Below are 18,735 nucleotides of genomic sequence, written 5' to 3' on the forward strand. Positions count from 1 at the left end.
TTTTATAGGTATGTAAGTCCGTGAGCTTAAAATACTTTATTTCTTTTCATATTTATTTAATTCTAACAGAAATTCTTCATTTTATCAGGATTCAAATAAAAATCTTATAATAAGAGTATCACACATGACAGCTGGTAACAGAAGCTAGGTATTGGTTCCTCATGCTTGTAATCCTACCTATATCTCAGGAGGCTGAGACATGGAGGATAGTGGTTCAAAGCCAGCCTTGGTAGAAAAGTGCAAAGATTCCACCTCTAATTCACTAGCAAATATCAGGGGTTGAAGGTGTGTCTTAAGTGGTAGAGCATCAGCTATGAGCAAAAAGCCAAATAAGAGCTCAAGGCCCTGAGTTCAAGCCCTAGACCAGCAAAAAAGATAAGCAGGAAAAATTTCATATGTTAAAAAGTACTATCTTAGCATAATGAAACCCTTCGGTGCAAATAACATACTTGAACAACAAAAAAAGACAGAAAAGGAAAACAGGTTGAGATGGCTTGATGGGTAAAACACATACTAGATAAAAATAAAAGTTTACTTTATATATATTTGGTTTCTGTCATAAGAGAAAAAATTATTCTCCCTTATTTCTCTGACAAGAACAGATTTACAGTATTACTTTTCCTAGGAAGTAGGTAATGATCTTCCTTTCAGCATCAGAACTAAAAACAGTCGAGTGGACCAGAATGTCCCACTGAAAGCCACTCCCCCCATTCAAATGAAGGATTTGGAGATGCAGGGCCATGGGTGGCAGCTTCTTAACCAAAGGCTGCCAGTGGAGAGAGCTGCCTACAGACACATTCATGTATCTTCTAGGGCCCAGTAGCCACTGAGTAGAACAAGTAGAAGAAATTGAATGTAAGATACAACATATCTGTTCCCTTTAAATCCCAGGTAGTACTGAGTTGAAAAATAGCACTTATTTTTTTGAGCTCATCTAATTAATTAAACCAATAAGTGAAGATTAAGAACTCTTATTTAAAGTTCAACTTACTAGAATATTTTGATAATCAAATCAGAACAAAACTGTTGACTTCTCAGTACAGTTACGATGCCAAGCATAAAACCTTGGATGGGGATGCCAGATTTACACTAGGACTACACCAGTAATCCTAGAACACAGGAGGTTGAAGCAGGAGGACTGAGTTCAAAGTCAACCTGGGTGACACAGAAAAACCCCTTTATTTTAGGGGGGATACCATGGGTGGGGAAATTGCACAGTTGAATGCGTTGATGTGTCTAATAACATCTAACCCAGAGTTAGTGTCTCTAACATATTTTCTTTAAATTAAATGATTTATACCATAACGAAAGGCTGAACAGTAAATTCTGCAGAAATGCAAAAGGAAAAATAAATTGCTACTTGTTTCCACAATAGTAATAGTAGCTGCTGGCTGTCCCTAAGCCCCATCTACCACAAGACAAGAGCTGTACCTGGCTGCTTGAGCTCCCTTCTCATCATCAGAGCTCACGACCACATCACAAGCATCTTCTACACCAGGTGAAGCAGCCTGTTCTTCCTTCTTGCTGTCCTGCTTGCATTTCTTTCGCCTTCGTTTCTTCTTTTTCACAGAGCTTGGAGTGAAAATGGTCTCAGTTTCCAAGATGTGTGCAATGGCTGCACTCTGAGATGCTCTTTCATCTCCACCTGCTCTCACCAAAGGGGTGTCAATATCTTTAAAGAACTTGTCTTCAGTAGGAATTGGTGAGGTAGCAAGATAAGCAGGAAGCTTTTCCTTACAGAACACAGTAAAAGAAATAGCTATGATCAGATGGATAGTGGACTACAGCAATAATAAATTTTGACTTACATATTTTCATGATGGTACAAAGAAGACTCATTTCTAAAGGTAAGAAAATTATACTGAACTGAGGTGCTTCAGCAAATCTCTACCCTTCTAGACATAGCTAGATGTTAGCTCATTTCAATCCACGTAACCAAGTATATTTGGAGGAAATGATTTGCCAACTCAGCACAAAATATGCAAAAGCTGCAATTAAAGTGGAATCAGTTCAATTCTTTGCAAAGGGATGTTCCAAGTAGCAATGTAAGTATTCTAAGGGGGAGTTATAAGGACTTTGTCAAGAACCTACAAAGAACAGTATAAATACCACAAAGTAGAAGGCTCTTGAGATTAAGGATACCACATCAGACAAAGAACAACAGGATAAGTGAAATGAATTAGATGAATTTAGAGTGGTTAATGCAAACTAGCCAAATTAACTGAAGGTGGAAAAAGATTGTAACAGAAGCAAAACCTGTAATAAACAGGTGATATTACTGAATTTTATACCATAAAGTATTTTAAACATCTTTTCATGAATTCAAAAGGAGATTCAATATCTAAAGTAATTCTTAGTTTCATACTGACTAAATAGACAAGCCTAGTGTTCAGCAAATTAACCTCACACCTCTGTCATTGGAGGAAATAAAAGGTAGAAAGTCATACATTCATCTTGAAAATTTTAGGATTTTTAAGTTTTTATACAGAGAATGTGTGAGTTTTCATAACAGTTTCCCATTAAGCTTTTAACAGCTCTGGCAAACATTATCAGAAGCTGGAAATTTTATTTACCTAGACAATCTCTGTGTTTACCAGTAGCATAACTATGATAAGAGGCACCTAAGGCATCCACAGCAAAGTTTGTGGTCTGTGATTGCTAGGGACTTAGAGAGAGAATGAGAGAGAGAGAGAGAGAGAGAGAGAGAGAGAGAGAGAGAGAGAGAGAGAGAGAGACTACAAGCCCTATTTCAAGTAAAGGTGGAGGGAAACAAAACCTAATACATGACAGATGGGGCATTTTTAAATCTTCTAAATCATGGAGAGCAAGTGCTACATTGTATTCATAATATGTATGTGGCATATAGTAGTAATTCCAATGTCTATAGGATGAATTAACTTTATTTTAAAGAGAAACATACTTCACTATAGAAAATCTGGTCAACTGTTTTTATAAGGAATAGAGAACAGGCTGGAAAATTGATATTTTCAAAGCTGATTCTGCCAAAGTACAGTTTTTAATGGAATTGTGAGAATAGCAATTGAAACTAGATAATGAACCATCACTAACCCAGTCTCTCACTTACTGGATGCAATGGTAATCTGTGATATGGATTATGGGTGATTTAAAACTTCAAAATTATGTTATCATTCTAATGGCTGTTATTATGATTCATTCTCTTTTTTTTAAATTTAATTTTATTGTTAAGGTGATGTACAGGGTTACAGGTACATATGTAAGGTAATGAGTACATTTCTTGTCCAACATTATTACTCCCCTCCCTTGTTTTTCTCCCACTTGTTTTTAGGCAATAAATTAAAATGTTAAGAAAAGCATGTGACTCACGTCTGTAATCCTAGCTACTCAGGGGGCAGAGATCTAAGGATTGAGATTCAAAGCTAGTCTGAGTTAGCAAAGTCCTTGAGACTCTTATCTCCATTTAAGGTAGACGTGGGGCTGTGGCGAAAGTGACAGTGCTAGCTTTGAGCACAAAAGCTCAGGGAGAGTAGCTAGGCCCTGATTTCAAGCCTAAGGACCCACACATACACACCCAGAAGAACAATTGTTGGATAAGGTTCTCCTTAATAAGTCACACTATTTCAATTGCTGCATTGCTTGCTTATACCTAAGTTAATGGTTTTCTCTAAACTAAAAATTGATTTTAAAAAATCTCATTTTGCTATCGTTTTTTGGTGACATTTTTCTTTGTGAATGTATAGTTCAAAATTTGTAGTTCACCTTCAAAACTAAAAAAGTAATTCTATATCCTTAATAAAGCTTATAATTTTTGCTACTTGGAATTTTATTCTTTATAGAGTAAGATGTGTCTTCTACAGATTTTTTTAAAGAGTCAAACTAAATGTACCAAGAACACGTTTATTCCTGTTCAAACAGGGCTGGGGGGAGGGCAGGACTGTGTTGGTGGAAAGGAAGGAAGACGTAATGATTTATAAAAGAACACAGGTCCATCGCTTGAAATCTCTTGTGAGAATTAATTCATGTGTCTATTTAAGGTTGGGGATAAAATTCCTAACCAAGTTTAAAGGTCACATGTACCAACATTTACATATAGTCTGAGGCAATATGCCTTACTCAGGCAGAACTGAATAAATTTCAGTCAAGGGGAAATTGTAAAAGATATTAAGAAAGTTCATTAAGGGCCGGAGGTGTAACTCAAGTGATAGAGTACTTACTTGCCTAGTGAGTGGGAAGCTTTGGGCTGAATCCTCAGCACTGAAAATTAATAAGTTAAGATGTACTTCCCTTACAAAAAGAGCAAATATAGAGGCTTTCTGTATGTATGTTTTCTTGACCCTCAAAGTTGGTGTAGAGTTCCTCATTCCCCAGTTCCTTTTGGATAGTTTAGCTCTTCAATTGAATACTACAGCTTGTCTAAACAGCATTAATCATTTATGCAAGCATGAAAACTGCTGACCATTTCTGATTTGGAACATGTACCAGAGACCTGAAACAAATGCATAAAGTGGACAACTTACATATTCTTCTCCAGTCTCCTCCACGAAGAAAGCTTCTCCATTGTCACCCAATTTCATATGAAGATCTACTGCATTGCCATTGATTTCTATATCAATCTAGCAGAGAAATAAAATGTGACTTAATATTTAATCTTTCACTTAAGTTTTCTGGGCTCTTAAGCCAAACTCGGTAAAACAATTTCCTAGAGTTAAAGCCCTAGACAAACACTGCCCCCTACCTCACATCCCCATCTCAAAGAAACAAATGTGGGTTAGGGCAGGAATGGAGAACTAGACACTGAAAATGTTTCAACAACTTGTGTGTGTGTGTGTGAGCTGGTCTTGTGGCTTGAACTCAGGGACTGGGTTTGCTTCCTGGGCTTTCTTTGCTCAAGGTTAGTACTCTACCACTTGAGACACAACTCCACTTTCGTTTTTTTGGTAGTTAATTGGAGATAAGAGTCTCACAAACTTTGCTGCCTGAGCTGGCTTCGAACCTCAATCCTCAGAGCTCAGCCTCCTAAATAGCTAGGATTACAAGTATGAGCCATTAGTGCCTGGCACCATCATCTATTGTTAAGGCTTTAATCTCCAAATAATATAAAATGGGGAAAATATTGTAGATACATTTGCCTACTTCACAAGTTTTGGCAAGGAATCCTCATGCAATCCTGCATGCTCATGAACTGGGAGCAACTTCCCTGCAGCTCCTCTGTCCACAGATTTCTAAGTAAATAATAGAAGCCATCTGTGAACCATCATGGATCTTCTTTGAAATCTGTTCTCTGACTTCAAGATACATGATAAATAATACATCTTTTTTTTTAAAAAGCCAATTAAAAGAGAAACTTATTGGCCAAGATATCCAAGTGCAGCAATAAAAAAAATTGATGATGCTGGAACACAAATTCATGTTGTACTTGAGAATTACAACAATTTACTCTGGGCACCATGCCCTTGCTGCCAATGGAGAAATCAAGATATGCCGCCAGAAGAACACTACATAATACAGAAGTATATACAGACCTAAGGAAAATGCCCAAAGACAAACTTTATATGCGTACTATTAGTACTGTATAGTAGTAATTTTTCTTAATCACAGAAATGTTGATTAACCATTTTGAAACTCTCTTCTATGCACTGTAGCACTGGACAAGTATTGGACACACTATAGATAATTATAACTGTTCCCCATAGTCAGAAAGAAGATTACAGACGAGGGAGAAGCAACCTGTAGTAATGCACTGCAATCAGAAGAATCTATGAATCTAATTTTTACACGTTTAAAAATGTACACATGTGGCTAGTAATGTGGCTTAGTGGGAGAGTGCTCACCTAGCATGCATGAAGCCCTGGGTTCAATTCCTCAGCACCACATAAACAGAAAATGGCCAGAAGTGGCGCTGTGCCTCAAGTGGCAGAGTGCTAGCCTTGAGCAAAAAGAAGCCAGGGACAGTGCTCAGGCCCCGAGTCCAAGCCCCAGGACTAGCAAAACACACAACAGAAATGTACACAATGTGTCAGCTCTTTCAGATGAGACAACTTGGAAGCAATGCCACTTTAGTAGCATGAGAATATCCAGTGAGCAGATTTTTGCTTCTAAAGGAATGGGCTAAAAACCAATGGAAGCTGGGTATGATTGGGCACATCTGTAATCACAAAACTTGGGAGGCAGAGGCAGGAGGATCATGGGAAATTCATAACCAACCTGGGATACAAAGTGAGAGCCTATTTCAAACAAAAGGAAAATTAAAGCTTTTCAGAAAATAATCAATATAATAGTATATGTAATACTAATTGACAAAATGGGATGGCTTGAGCAACTAAATAAAAATTATAATTTCAATGTCCCCCCCAACCCAGTACTGGGGTTTGAACTCAAGGCCTCACTTAATATGTAGGCACTCCACAACCAGAACCATGTCCCACCATGCCAACCCCTTGCTATTGTTGTTTTTCAGATAGGGACTTGAACCATACACTGTGGTCCTTCTACTTATACCTCCCATACACAGCTGGGATTAACAGGTGCACAACACCACACCTGGCTCATTTGTTAACTTGTTTCTCTGGCTGGTCTCAAATCAAGGTCTGCCCGATCGCCACTTCCCAGGTACCTGGGATTACAGACATGAGCCACTGTACCCAGGAAGAACAGCTCTGAAATACAGCATTGCATTTTATAAATGGGGCAGGAGAACCAGCATGGTGGAGCACACCTCTAATCCTAGCCACTGTGGAGGTGGAGACAGGAAGATCGAGGCTCAAGGTCAGCCTGGGTAAAAGTTTGTGAGAACACAGCTGGGAATATGGCCTAGTGGTAGAGTGCCTGCCTCATACATATGAAGCCCTGGGTTCGATTCCTCAGCACTACATATTCAGAAAAAGCGGGAAGTGGCACTGTGGCTCAAGTGGTAGAGTGATAGCCTTGAGCAAAAAGAAGCCAGGGACAGTGCTTAGGCCCTGAGTTCAAGCCCCAGGAGGAAAAAAAAAAATTGTGAGAACCTATCTGGAAAGCAAACTTAAAGTAGAGCTGTCAGTGATACTCACTAGACACTATGCTGAAATTGTACTTACACAACTTGTGGGTGAGGACAGGAGGGAAAAACAGAGAGATTAGGGAAAAGGTGGCATTGTCCACAGAGAAATGTACTCAACTTATGAAACTTTAACCCCTCTGTATATCACATTTAAAGTAACAATAATGAAGTTGAATATGTTGTTCAAGCAGTAGAGCACCTGACTAGCAAAAACTAAGTTCCCTCAATTCAACCCCCATGACTACATTTTTAAGTAAAAAGGGGACTTATAAATGAAAAAAGCTGGGTGAGATGGTACATGGCAGTGATCCTAGTTATTTAGGAGGTAATGGTCAGGAGAATTACAGTTTGAGACCAGCCTGGACAAAAGGACTTTTTTGTGCTGGTAGTAGCACCTGAATTCAGGACCTAGGTCCTCTGCCTGAGCTTTTTCACTCAAGGCTAGTGCTCTGCCACTTGAACTCCAGCTCCATTTCTGGAGGTCCATTTTTTTTTTCTTAGGTGGTGGTTAATTTGAGATAAGAGTCACAGACTTTCTTGCTTGGGCTGGCTTTGAACCTCAATGTTCAGATTTCAGTCTCCTAAGTCACTAGGATTACAAGCCTAAGTTACCAATGCCCAGCTGCAAAAAGGACTTTATCTCAACAAATAAACCAAGTGGTGGTATGCACCTGTGATCTCAGCTATGTGGAAGACAAAGGTAGAAGGATTGTGGTCCAAGGTTTGCCCTGGACAAAAAAAGACACAGAAACTATCTAAAAACTGAAGCCAAAAGGGATGGGTGGGTGTGTGTGTGTGTGTGTGTGTGTGTGTGTGTGTGTGTGTGTGTGTGTGTGTGTGTGTGTGTTTCAAGTGGTAGAGTGCCTACCTAACAAGCATGAATCCTGAGTTAAAATGGCAGCACTGGGGGAAAAATAACTGAAAAAAAAATCACTTAGCCTACATAATGATATTGTCATCCACGTAACCCTACATACTTTGGAGGCTGAGATTTGAGGATCATGATTTGAAGGCAGCAAAGTCAGAAAAGTCCATGAGGCTCTATTGTTAATTAACCAGCAAAAAGCCAGAAACTGAACTGTCTCAGGTGCCAGCTTTGAGCGAAAAAGCTAACCAAGAGTAAGAGACCTTGAATTCAAATCCCAGTATCAGCTAAATAATACCAATCTGAGTTGATAAATGTATTACCACATATTTAATACCACATCAAAGTAAAGTATTTAGAAAGGATTCTAAAATTAAATCCCCGAGTTCTCAGATACATGGAGAGCACTGTTGCTCTATCAAACAAAATCAGATAAACAGGTGTTGAAAAATTGAAGTGGTTTTTTTTAAGTGCTTATTACTTCAAATCCACCTCACAGGTATCACCATTTGAAAAACTGGGGCCTTAGAATAAGCATAAAGTCAGTGAATAGTTTTCCTTAATGTAAAGTGACTCAGAAAAAAGAACAATAACACAACAACAGTTAATGCAATTGCCAGCATATATCTCAAAGCAAACCATTTTCATGTTTTGCAATCACAGGGAAGCTGTGTTTTGGTAAATAAAATAGTCAACTGATTCCCAAACATATCCTCTAGGTTTCTGGAATGTAGGAGCAGAAAATAAAATTTCTCTTCTTCTGAATTATGCTTGAGATATGTTTGACATTTAACACAACAGAATGATCCTGGTAAAGAAATCATATTCCTAAATTAGAGGCACAGAGCATGCACAGAAAGGTAACTTATCTGCTCAGTCATCATTTACAGATGTTCTAGTGCCTACATACATTTGCCTGCAGGTTCCATTGCAAAAGGTTAAAAAACTGAACCAATTAAAAAAACTTGACTTGATTAAAACTTGACACGGGAGACTAAGAAGCAGTTTTACAAATTCTTGTACAACTTATGGGAAATTTCATAAGAGAAACAGTTTGCTGCTGATTCCTCCAAAACAGAAACATTCTGGAAGTACTATTATTAGTATGACTAGAAAAAAATTCACAGGAGCTAAACTGTTGCTGAACAACACTGTTTTGCAATGAAACTTTCCAAGTCCCTTTGAAAATCGTATCTGCTTTTGCTTTCTAAAGGGTGACTGTGAGCAGAGGCCAGACCTCACAGTCACCCTGAAATGTGGCTCTCTAGTACATACTGATTTGTTACACCTAGAAAAGTGTCTCTACCACATCTCCTCACCATCTTTGGGGAAAAAAAACAATTAGTTTTTATTTTATTTATTTATTTTTTAATCTTTCTTTTTTAATAATTATTTACTGTCAAAGTGATGTTCAGAGGGGTTACAGTTTCATACGTTAGGCCATGGGTACATTTCTTGTACTATTTGTTACCTCCTCCCTCATTCCCCCCTCCCCCTTTCCCTCTCTCCCCATGAGTTGTTCAGTTGGTTTACACCAAATGCTTTTTGCAAGTATTGCTTTTGGAGTTGGTTGTCTTTTTATCCTTTGTCTCTTGATTTTGATATCCCTTTCACTTCCCTGTATATACAGTATCCAGGGTACTCATCTGAGATACAGTGATAGCACGGGGGCAACCACAGAAAGGGGATACAAGAGGATCATCAACAACAGAAGCTACGGTTTCACATGGCATGTTGAAAGTAATTACAACAGTGATAAAACAGGCATTTCTATAACATGGAGTTCATTTCACTTAGCATCATCTTATGTGTTCATAAGGGTATAGCTATTGGGCTCTTGTGATCCTCTGCTGTGACTAGCCTAAACCTGTGCTAATTATTCCCTATGAGGGAAACCACAGTCCATGTTTCTTTGGGTCTGGCTCACTTCACTTAGTATAATTTTTTTCCAAGTCCAAATAAAAGTCTTCCACAATAAGGAAAAACTGGAACAATATATCTCCACCAAACCAGCTTTACAGAAAATCCGCAAGGATGTACTACACATGGAAAATAATCAAGATCACAATACAGACAGAGAAATGAACCCTAAATAGAAAACCAGAATATTAGATCAAGAATTGGGAAGACACAGCTTTTTATTTATTTATTTATTAATTGAACACAAATTTTTTGACAAGGTGTTGTGCAAAAAGGGTACAGTTACATAGTAAGGCAGTGTGTACATTTCTTGTGATATCTTACACCCTGTTTTTTATCTCTTCTCTAGGTCAGGTAGACATATATACCATATACAATGTATCAAGAACATATACAGTAGCCACGTGGCCACGCCCAAGAAAGTTCTCCTAGGGCTTTAAATGTAATGTCGATATTAGACCATATGTCGACAGTAGTCTTATATGAACGTACATACATAGCTTTTGAGCTATTGCATTCCCCTGAGAGGTCAATTTTTGACCTTTATATGTTGAGTAATTGTTTGGTTTTAGTTACATACTGTTGGGTCGCTGCCCCAATCCTGTGGGGAATACTATTTGACAAGCAGTTTTTGGTTTCACAGACTTGGTCTCTACTGTCTCTCTGTCTCCCTTTGTTAACAGTCATATATCAGGGAGATCATGCCCCTTTGTTTTCTGTGTTCTAGGCTTGTCTCGCTCAACATTATTTGTTCGAGTTCTGACCATTTCCCTGAGAATAACAATATTTCACCATTCCTAATCGCTATGTAGTATTCCATTGTGTATAAGTACCATATTTTTTGGATCCATTCGTCTGTGGAGGGGCATCTGGGTTGTTTCCATATTTTGGCTATTGTGAATTGTGCCACGATAAACATGGAAGTACAAATGTCTTTTTGATATCTTGGGGTTTGCTTTTTAGGATAGATGCCTAGGAGTGATATGGCTGGGTCATAGGGTAGGTCTATAAAGACACAGCTTTTTAACAAGATAGCTATAATGAAAGGAACAAACAATCATCTCTCAATACTAACTCTCAACATTAATGGACTTAATTCTCCAGTTAAACGACATAGGCTCATAAGTTGGATCAAAAATCAAGATCCATCTTTTTTTTTCTGGCTTTGAACCACGGTTCTTTTTTTTTTCCTGTGGATATATATATATATTTTTTTTTCTTATTTATTGTCAAAGTGATGTACACAGAGGTTACAGTTTCATACGTTAGGCATTGGATACATTTCTTGTACTGTTTTTTACCTCCTCCCTCATTCCCCCTCCTTTTCCCTCTCCCCCCATGTTGTTCAGTTGGTTTACACCAAACAGTTTTGCAAGTATTGCTTTTGTAGTCGTTTGTCTTGTTATCCTGTGTCTCTCAACTTTGGTATTCCCTTTCCCTTTCCTAGTTCTAATACCAGTATATACAGTTTCCAATGTACTCAGATAAGATACAGTGATAGTGCAGGTACAACCACAGGAAGGGGATACAAGAGGATCATCAACAATAGAAGTTATGGTTTCACATGGCATGTTGAAAGTAATTACAACAGTGATATATCACTCGTTTCCATAACATGGAGTTCTTTTCACTTAGCATTATCTTATGCATTCACAGGATCATAGCTATTAAGCTCTTGTGATCCTCTGCTGTGACTAGCCTAAACCTGTGCTATTTATTCCCTATGAGGGAGACCATAGAGTCCATGTTTTAAAGATCCATCTTTCTGCTGTCTCCAAGAGACACATCTATCCAGCAAAAGCAAACATCTTCTAAAAGTGAAAGGCTGGAATAAAATCTACCAAGCAAATGGCCCCCATAAGCAGGCTGGAGTCACAATCCTAGTATCAGATAAAATTGACTTCAAATTAAAAACAGTAAGAAGAGACAAAAAAGGTTACTACATACTAATAAAGAACAATTAGTTTTCAAATCCTTCATTTACTTGCACTCTTAAAACAATATACATTTAATTAAAGAGGAGAATTTATATTTAATGAATAGCAGCTATGGGCATAGGTAGTTGATGCCTGTAATCCTAACTACTTAAGAAGCTGAGACTTAAGAGGATTAAGGTTCAAAGCCAGTCCAGGCAGAAAAGTTTGTGAGGTTCCATCTCCAATTAACTAGCAAAATGTTAGACTGGAGGCATGGTGCAAATAGTAAAGTACTAGTTTTTGCAAGCTAGAAAGATGAGTGAGAAACCCTGAGTTCAAGTCTCCATACCAGCCCTCACAAACAAATAAGCTCAGCTATATAAAATAGCAAAAGGTTGATACTAGATGTTCTTAACTTATGGAAGTTGGTCCTGTAACACAAACTATTAGATCTGTGTCAGAAAATGATGAGAATCTCTCACAGTGCTCTGTAATCTTGACAGAATCTCTCAATACATTATTTAGGTAAGTATTGTGGGACATGAGTGGAAATGGAATTGGAAACTGGAATATTTTTTATTACCAACTTCCCTATTAACCAATACCCAAAGGATGAAGGAATAAAGAGGAAAAGCAAGGTGGGGGCGCAGCTCTGTGGTACAGTATGTGTTTTGCATGCTTCAGGCCATGAGTTCTATCCCAGTTCCACAAAAAGCCCAGCCAGCCTCCCCACAACAAAAGAGAGTAGGGGGAAAGAGAGAAGGGGAGGGAGGGAGATAGGAGGAGGAGAAAGAAAAGAAGCTAATACAAATATCTTTTTTGGTTGGTCATGGGGCTGAACTCAAGAGCCTGTAAAACTCTACTACTTTGAGCCACAACTTCACTTCTGGCTTTTTGGTGGTTAACTGGAGATAAGAGTCTCACGGACTTTTCTGCTTGGGTGGACTGGCTTTGAACCAGGGTCCTCAGATCTCAGCCTCCTGAGTAGGCATGAGCCATTAAACCTGGCTCACAAATACCTTTTTGAAGGACCTGTCCCTAAAATAAATGAAAAATCAACCAGTCTTTGGATTAGCATTTGGTCAGTTTGGGGGACAATTCATGGTGTATCAATAAGCACATACAGATTACAAGTTTGTGAAAAATACAGCATTAATTTCCTTTAAGCAAATAAAATAAAATTAGCTTAGTCCATAATCAGTATCAAAAAGTATTACACTGAGTTATTTCAAAGTGCTGTATTAGTTAAGAGACTCCCCCTTCCCTTTTCTGAAAGTACTTTTGTTTGAACTCAGGAATCCTGGACTTTGTAGGCAGGCACAATGCCACATTGCCAGCTCTTTTTGCTTTAGGATTTGTTTTTCAAGTTGTAAGATAGTGTCTCTCATTTCTGCCATTGCCAGGTCTATGATGTATGACTATGATCCTCCTATACAAGGTCTAATTCTCCTACCTACAGCCTCCCAAGTAGCTAGGTTTCCAGACATGCACCACCATATCTAACTTACTTGTTGAAATAGGGTCACACTAACTTTGTCTCATCTAAACCAGGATCCTCCCAATTCCTACCTCCTTAATAGGGGATATTATTGGTGTGAGCTACCACGCTCAGACAAAAACTTTTTTGAAATACACATAACATCCTCATTTATAACGAATTCTTCATTATGCTCTAAAGATTTTCAACATGTAAGACGATCCTAATTACCACCAGTTTCTTTTTCTTTGGAGAGACTTTCATAATAAGGCTTTCTAAATTTAGAAAAATTTCAAAAGCAATAAGGGAAGGTTGACTTCTCATACCACTGTCTTCAACATTCAGGCTTAAAAAGGAACACGGCCCAGAAAGCTCACCATGATAATTTGCTCACTGACACCCATTTTTCCCACTTTGAAGACAGGCTGCATGCTGTACTTACCACTTTCTCCTTGGATCTCAGGACTCCCAGCTTCCCAAACCGCACATGAAAAGGTGAACACTGATAGGTGCCATCCTGCTGTCGCACCACCACAACATCGATGCACCCAGACAGGGTGGCTTGATTAATGCCCTTGTAGAGTTCCTTCACAGTGACAAGCACCTGCCCAGCCAGCTGACCCACATAATTCATGGTTTGAGACTACAAAAAAGTAGAGAGAGAAAGATGTTAATACTGATTTTGTGAGTCTAATGACAATGACCAAAACTACAGTGGCTGATATCATGCAGTTTCCTGCTTCTACTGTTTCAACACATTTCCATGGAGGAAAGATTGCCTGCCCTTCTTTCTGTGTAAGAGCTTGTCCCAGTCTGGGTCTTAGGCTACAGAAGTTTGTTTTTTTTTTTCTTACCAGAAAGGATGTCAAATGCCATTAGGGAGTCCCCACCCCCATCCCCCAGAAGCTCAGGGGCTGCAGAGTCATCCCAGAACTCTGACCACCACTGCTGCCCTCCTGCAAAGACTAAAACTTGGGGGATACTGAATTTACTCTGGCAATAACAGTCAAACAGAAAAAAGAGAAGAGAAGAAAAGAAATATTACTCCCAAGAGAAGAAGTAAGAATATGAGAACTGGGTTCTATACTCAGCTACTAATAGAATATTATGGTTCAGATACATGCTTGAGTTGTGGTAAGCTAGGCAAGGCCAAACACATAACATTATTTGCTTTAACACAACTCATAGATACACATTCAAATCCCCAAAAATTCAAAGTAAGGAGTTTTGATCTAATTCTTCAACCACAATCCACTACTTAAATCAGGATCATTAGAGGTCTCTCCAAGGAATCCTCCACAAAGTTATCCCTTTTGCCCCATCCAATTCTTCCTTGAAAACCTTAACCCAAACCAGAACAATTTATGTAGTCCTAAAGATGTTACATCTTTCCAGGTCTTCAGCAGACTGCTATGTTTCATTCATTAGACACCATCACCTTGTGTGAAAGCACAATTCAATGAAAGTTCTTGCCCTGGGGAGAGTAGCCCAAGATAAGAGACCCTCCACTGCTCTGGCTAATCCAGAAACTCATTTCTACTGAACCCCAGGTCTGACCAAACCAGTTTCCACGTTACTCACCATAAACAGTGGTCTCACCAAACCCAGCTGTGAAGCTGCTCTGAGCTTTGCAGAGTTCCATTTCTGCAAAATTCTACACACATTCTAGGTTGCCAGGATAGCCCAAACTAGAACGGGGAGAAAGAATGCTGTCCCTTGGAAAAACAAGGGCTCTACCAGTTCATCTGCCTGCACAGAAACTCACCCTACTCTCTGAAGATGAACCAGGGTCTACCACAGTGATCTAATTCCACTAAACACGTTTTTCTGCTCTTACACACAGACTAATATGAAAGTTCAAGAAAACTTACTACCAAGATCTCAATATGTACCTGGACAAGAGCTGACTTTGAGCAATGCACATTAGCAGCAAAATTTACCACTATATAATAAAATGAGGTGGTGTCATTTATGTTGTTGTAACTATAAAACATAACTGCTGATGGTGGTTTCAGAACTGATTTGACCTTAATAGCAAGGCTATACAGATTAAGCACATATTTCTCAATAATTATTTCTTAAACAAAGGAATGATCAAATGAACCAGTAGTAATGAATCTAAAAGGGCACATAAGGGGGTGGGGGAATTTTAAAACCCTAAGAAATATGTAGGGAGGAAATAGTGTTTCACTAGAATATCCATGTAACATCTCATTGTACTTTTAAATGTTACTTTTAGTATTTTGAGATCATTGTGGATCTCATAGGTCATTCTAAGAAATGATAGATCCAATGTATCCTTTTCTGAGTCCCTTCTAATTAGGAATGGCTATTGTAACATCACTATGAGGTTATCACTGACTCCATTACTATTTGGAACATTTCCATCATGACAAGAATCTCTTCTCCTGTTGCCCTCTTACAACTAAATCTATTTCCTTCTTCCCTAGTCTCATTCCTTGGGCCCTAATGACTTCTAACTCCTTCTCTACTTTTGACATTTTTAGACAGAAATTGATATAGATGCAACAATACAGTAGAAGCACTTGGAGATTGCCTTCTTTCCCTCAGCTTATATCTGTGGAGCTTTATCGAGGTTGCTATGTGTCAACAACTAGTTCTTTTCAACTATTAAGTAGTATTCCATCATATAGACTTAACCACAGTTTAATCATTCCCCTATTGTGGGACAGCTGAACGGTTTCCATTTTCTGGATACTGGAAATAAAGCCACAATTCTAACATTCAATATGTGTTTGTATGTGAAAATAAATTCATTGTCAATTCATTGAATAAATGCTCAGTTTTGCATGGATATTGCATGCTTAACTTTTTTTTTAAAGGATACATTATTTGTACAAGGAGGGTTTCACTGTAACACTGTACACAATATATCCTGATCAACCTCATTACCTCATTGTCTCTTATTCCTATCCTTTATCCTACTCTCCTCTTCTTAAAACCATTTCAACAAGTTTCATTGTTTTATTTTCACACATGCAAATGTACTATTTCATCCATATTTATTCTCATTCACTCTTCACTAGCCCTACCAGCTCCAGCCCTGCTGGTATTCTTCCCATCAGACCCACCCCTCTCCCAAACAACCAGCCTATTTTTTTTTTTATGTGTGCAGTAATTACACCAAGAAGTCTCACCATAGTATTTCAAATATGCATTTGTAGTTTGCTCAGAATAATACTCTATTACTCGCTATTACTTTTTCCCAATTGATCAATAGCATGCTTAACTTCTTAAGATATTGCTGTACTCTTTTCCAGAGTTGCTTTGTAAAACGGCTTATATGAGATCCAGTTATTTGGCACCTTCACCACAGTATGGCATTGTCACTATTTTAGCCATCATCGATGACAGGTTCAACAGTGATATTGGTTTTAGTTTGCTTTTTCCTAATGGCTAATGATGTTATGCATCTTTTCATATGCTGATTTGCCAACTGAGCAATACAGATTTGTTTTAGAAAAGATAATTTAGAGCCCAGCATAGGCTCTTGTCTGTAATCCTAGCTACTCAGGAGGCTGAGATCTGAAGATTCAGTAATCTCCAATTAACCACCAGAAAACTGGAAGTGGTGCTGTGGCTCAAAGTGGTAGAGCACTTGTAAAGAGAAAAAGCTCAATGACAGCAACCTAGCCTTGAGTTCAAGTCCCAGGACTGACAAATAAATAAATACATAAATAAATAAGAAAAGGGGGGGAAAGGAATGCAGATTAAAAAATTATTTTCTGGAGTCATGCTACACAATTTGTTATGCCAAGAGAGAAATGAATCTCAGTTAAAGCAGTAGATCTTCTCCGTCTGTTTTACCAGGGAGTATTTCTTGGAAACTGAAGTAAAGTGGGGGTTCACTACAATGAAACGGTCCCCCCCCCCAAGGGAGGGGATTCCTGGTTCCCCCAAGAGTCCACCACACAGTCTCCAGCTACAAGATGATAAAAAGATGGATTTATTAGGGAAGTAAAAAGTGAACAAAAAGCAAACTGACCGGCCTTGGTCGCAACCCAGACTCGGGAGCTGAAACTGTTGACCACATGTGCAGGGTTGCACCCAGACTCGGAGCTGGAACCGCGCACACGTGTGGCCTTCTAGCCTGGTTATAAGGCAAACATCATAGTCAAACTTGCCACATGCAGGTGGCCAATGCGGATACAGCACTTACAGAGCATGCTAGGCCGCACGCAGGTGGCCAATAGAGCTAGTCAGTTTCATAGTATCTTTTTGGACCAACCTATCATTCTAGTTAGAATTGGCACATTGGTTTGACATCAGGTGGATACGCCCACTCTGGAGGGCACATGGATTTGAAGTCAGGTAGATACACCTACCCATGGGAGGACACAGGTTCCCTTGAACCTCCCAGGCCTCAGGTAGTCAATTTACATAACATCATAATAAAGGGGAGCTTCCATGGATAGGGTGGAGGAGATTTTAGTGATGGAGTTGGCTTCTGCTCTAATCTGAGCTGGAGTCAATCTGACGCCCCTCCACAGTTAATGATGGCACTGGCCAGATCTGACCTCCCTATTACAGCAACATAGAACAACTCAAACTTTTCACATTCTGCAAGTAATGTGTGTTTACAACATGCTTTGTTTGCTTGGCACAGCAATTAAATGGCATCCAAGACATACATTTATATGATCACCAAATGGTGGCAATATGAAAATGAATTTTGTAACATTCTATGGAGAAAAAATCACAATTGTCTTTTTAAAAAATTGAAAAATACTAAAGCATTAACATTTAGTCATAAGCAATGGTCTTATATAAACATAACTGTGTAACAAATTTACATCAACTGGGGCATAAAATCAATACTTAAGTGTAAGTACATCTATTCAAGATTGATTTAAATTGCTATGGTTAGGACTGTGCTGTCACACATAGAGATCTATTGTGTAAATGTGGCTGCTAAATGCATAAAAATAGAGGCTGTTTAGTAAAAAACTTCTCCTGGTAGATATGAAATATTTGTTTATATTATGAAGACTGGGAAAACAAAGGGAAAAGGGAAGGCAAATGATAAGCAGCAACCTTCTGATAGGGTTTCCCTAACATACCTGGAAAGAGGCTATCTTAGGGGCTCAGCCACGGAAGAGCAGCTGATGATCAAATGCATGCAGGGACATGTGGAAGAGTTTTCTCTTAAACATAATATACCACTACAAAAACTTATTCTTACAGAAATTAAACAAAAATAAAAACAAAAGAACCTACCATTCCATTTTAACCTTTTGCTCATAGCAGTTAGTGATGTCCTAGATTCTTCAGCAAAAAGACATGCAGACTTGGTTATACATTACAGCATGAATCTGTGCTCCTGAGCTAAACTCCTCCAGGATAACAAGATTATATCCTGTGTTTAAAGAGCACTTAGTATTTTTCAATAAAAATTTCAAACATTCCTCATTTGATCCTCAGAGATAGGCAAGTTATGCAAGGACAATATTATTAGTTTTATATTTCAGACTGAAGCAAGGTGTTTATTTTCCATACTACTCACTAGACCATACTTCCCTCT

At 38.5% G+C, this 18,735-nt stretch overlaps 1 protein-coding gene across 5 annotated transcripts in view; it reads right to left on the reverse strand.

Annotated features, from left to right (window-relative positions):
• Positions 1–18,735, reverse strand: part of Lpin2 (lipin 2) — a 105,711-nt gene that overhangs the window by 25,794 nt on the left and 61,182 nt on the right. For all 5 annotated transcript variants that reach the window (XM_048363671.1, XM_048363672.1, XM_048363673.1 and 2 more), the window contains exons 2-4: positions 13,636–13,836; positions 4,497–4,592; positions 1,432–1,733 (exon numbers count right to left, since the gene is read on the reverse strand). In XM_048363671.1, the coding sequence (XP_048219628.1) occupies positions 1,432–1,733; positions 4,497–4,592; positions 13,636–13,836 (599 nt within the window). The remainder of the gene's footprint in view (positions 1–1,431; positions 1,734–4,496; positions 4,593–13,635; positions 13,837–18,735) is intronic.

Source organism: Perognathus longimembris, chromosome 15 (assembly GCF_023159225.1).
Source record: "Perognathus longimembris pacificus isolate PPM17 chromosome 15, ASM2315922v1, whole genome shotgun sequence".
NCBI lineage: Eukaryota > Metazoa > Chordata > Mammalia > Rodentia > Heteromyidae > Perognathus > Perognathus longimembris.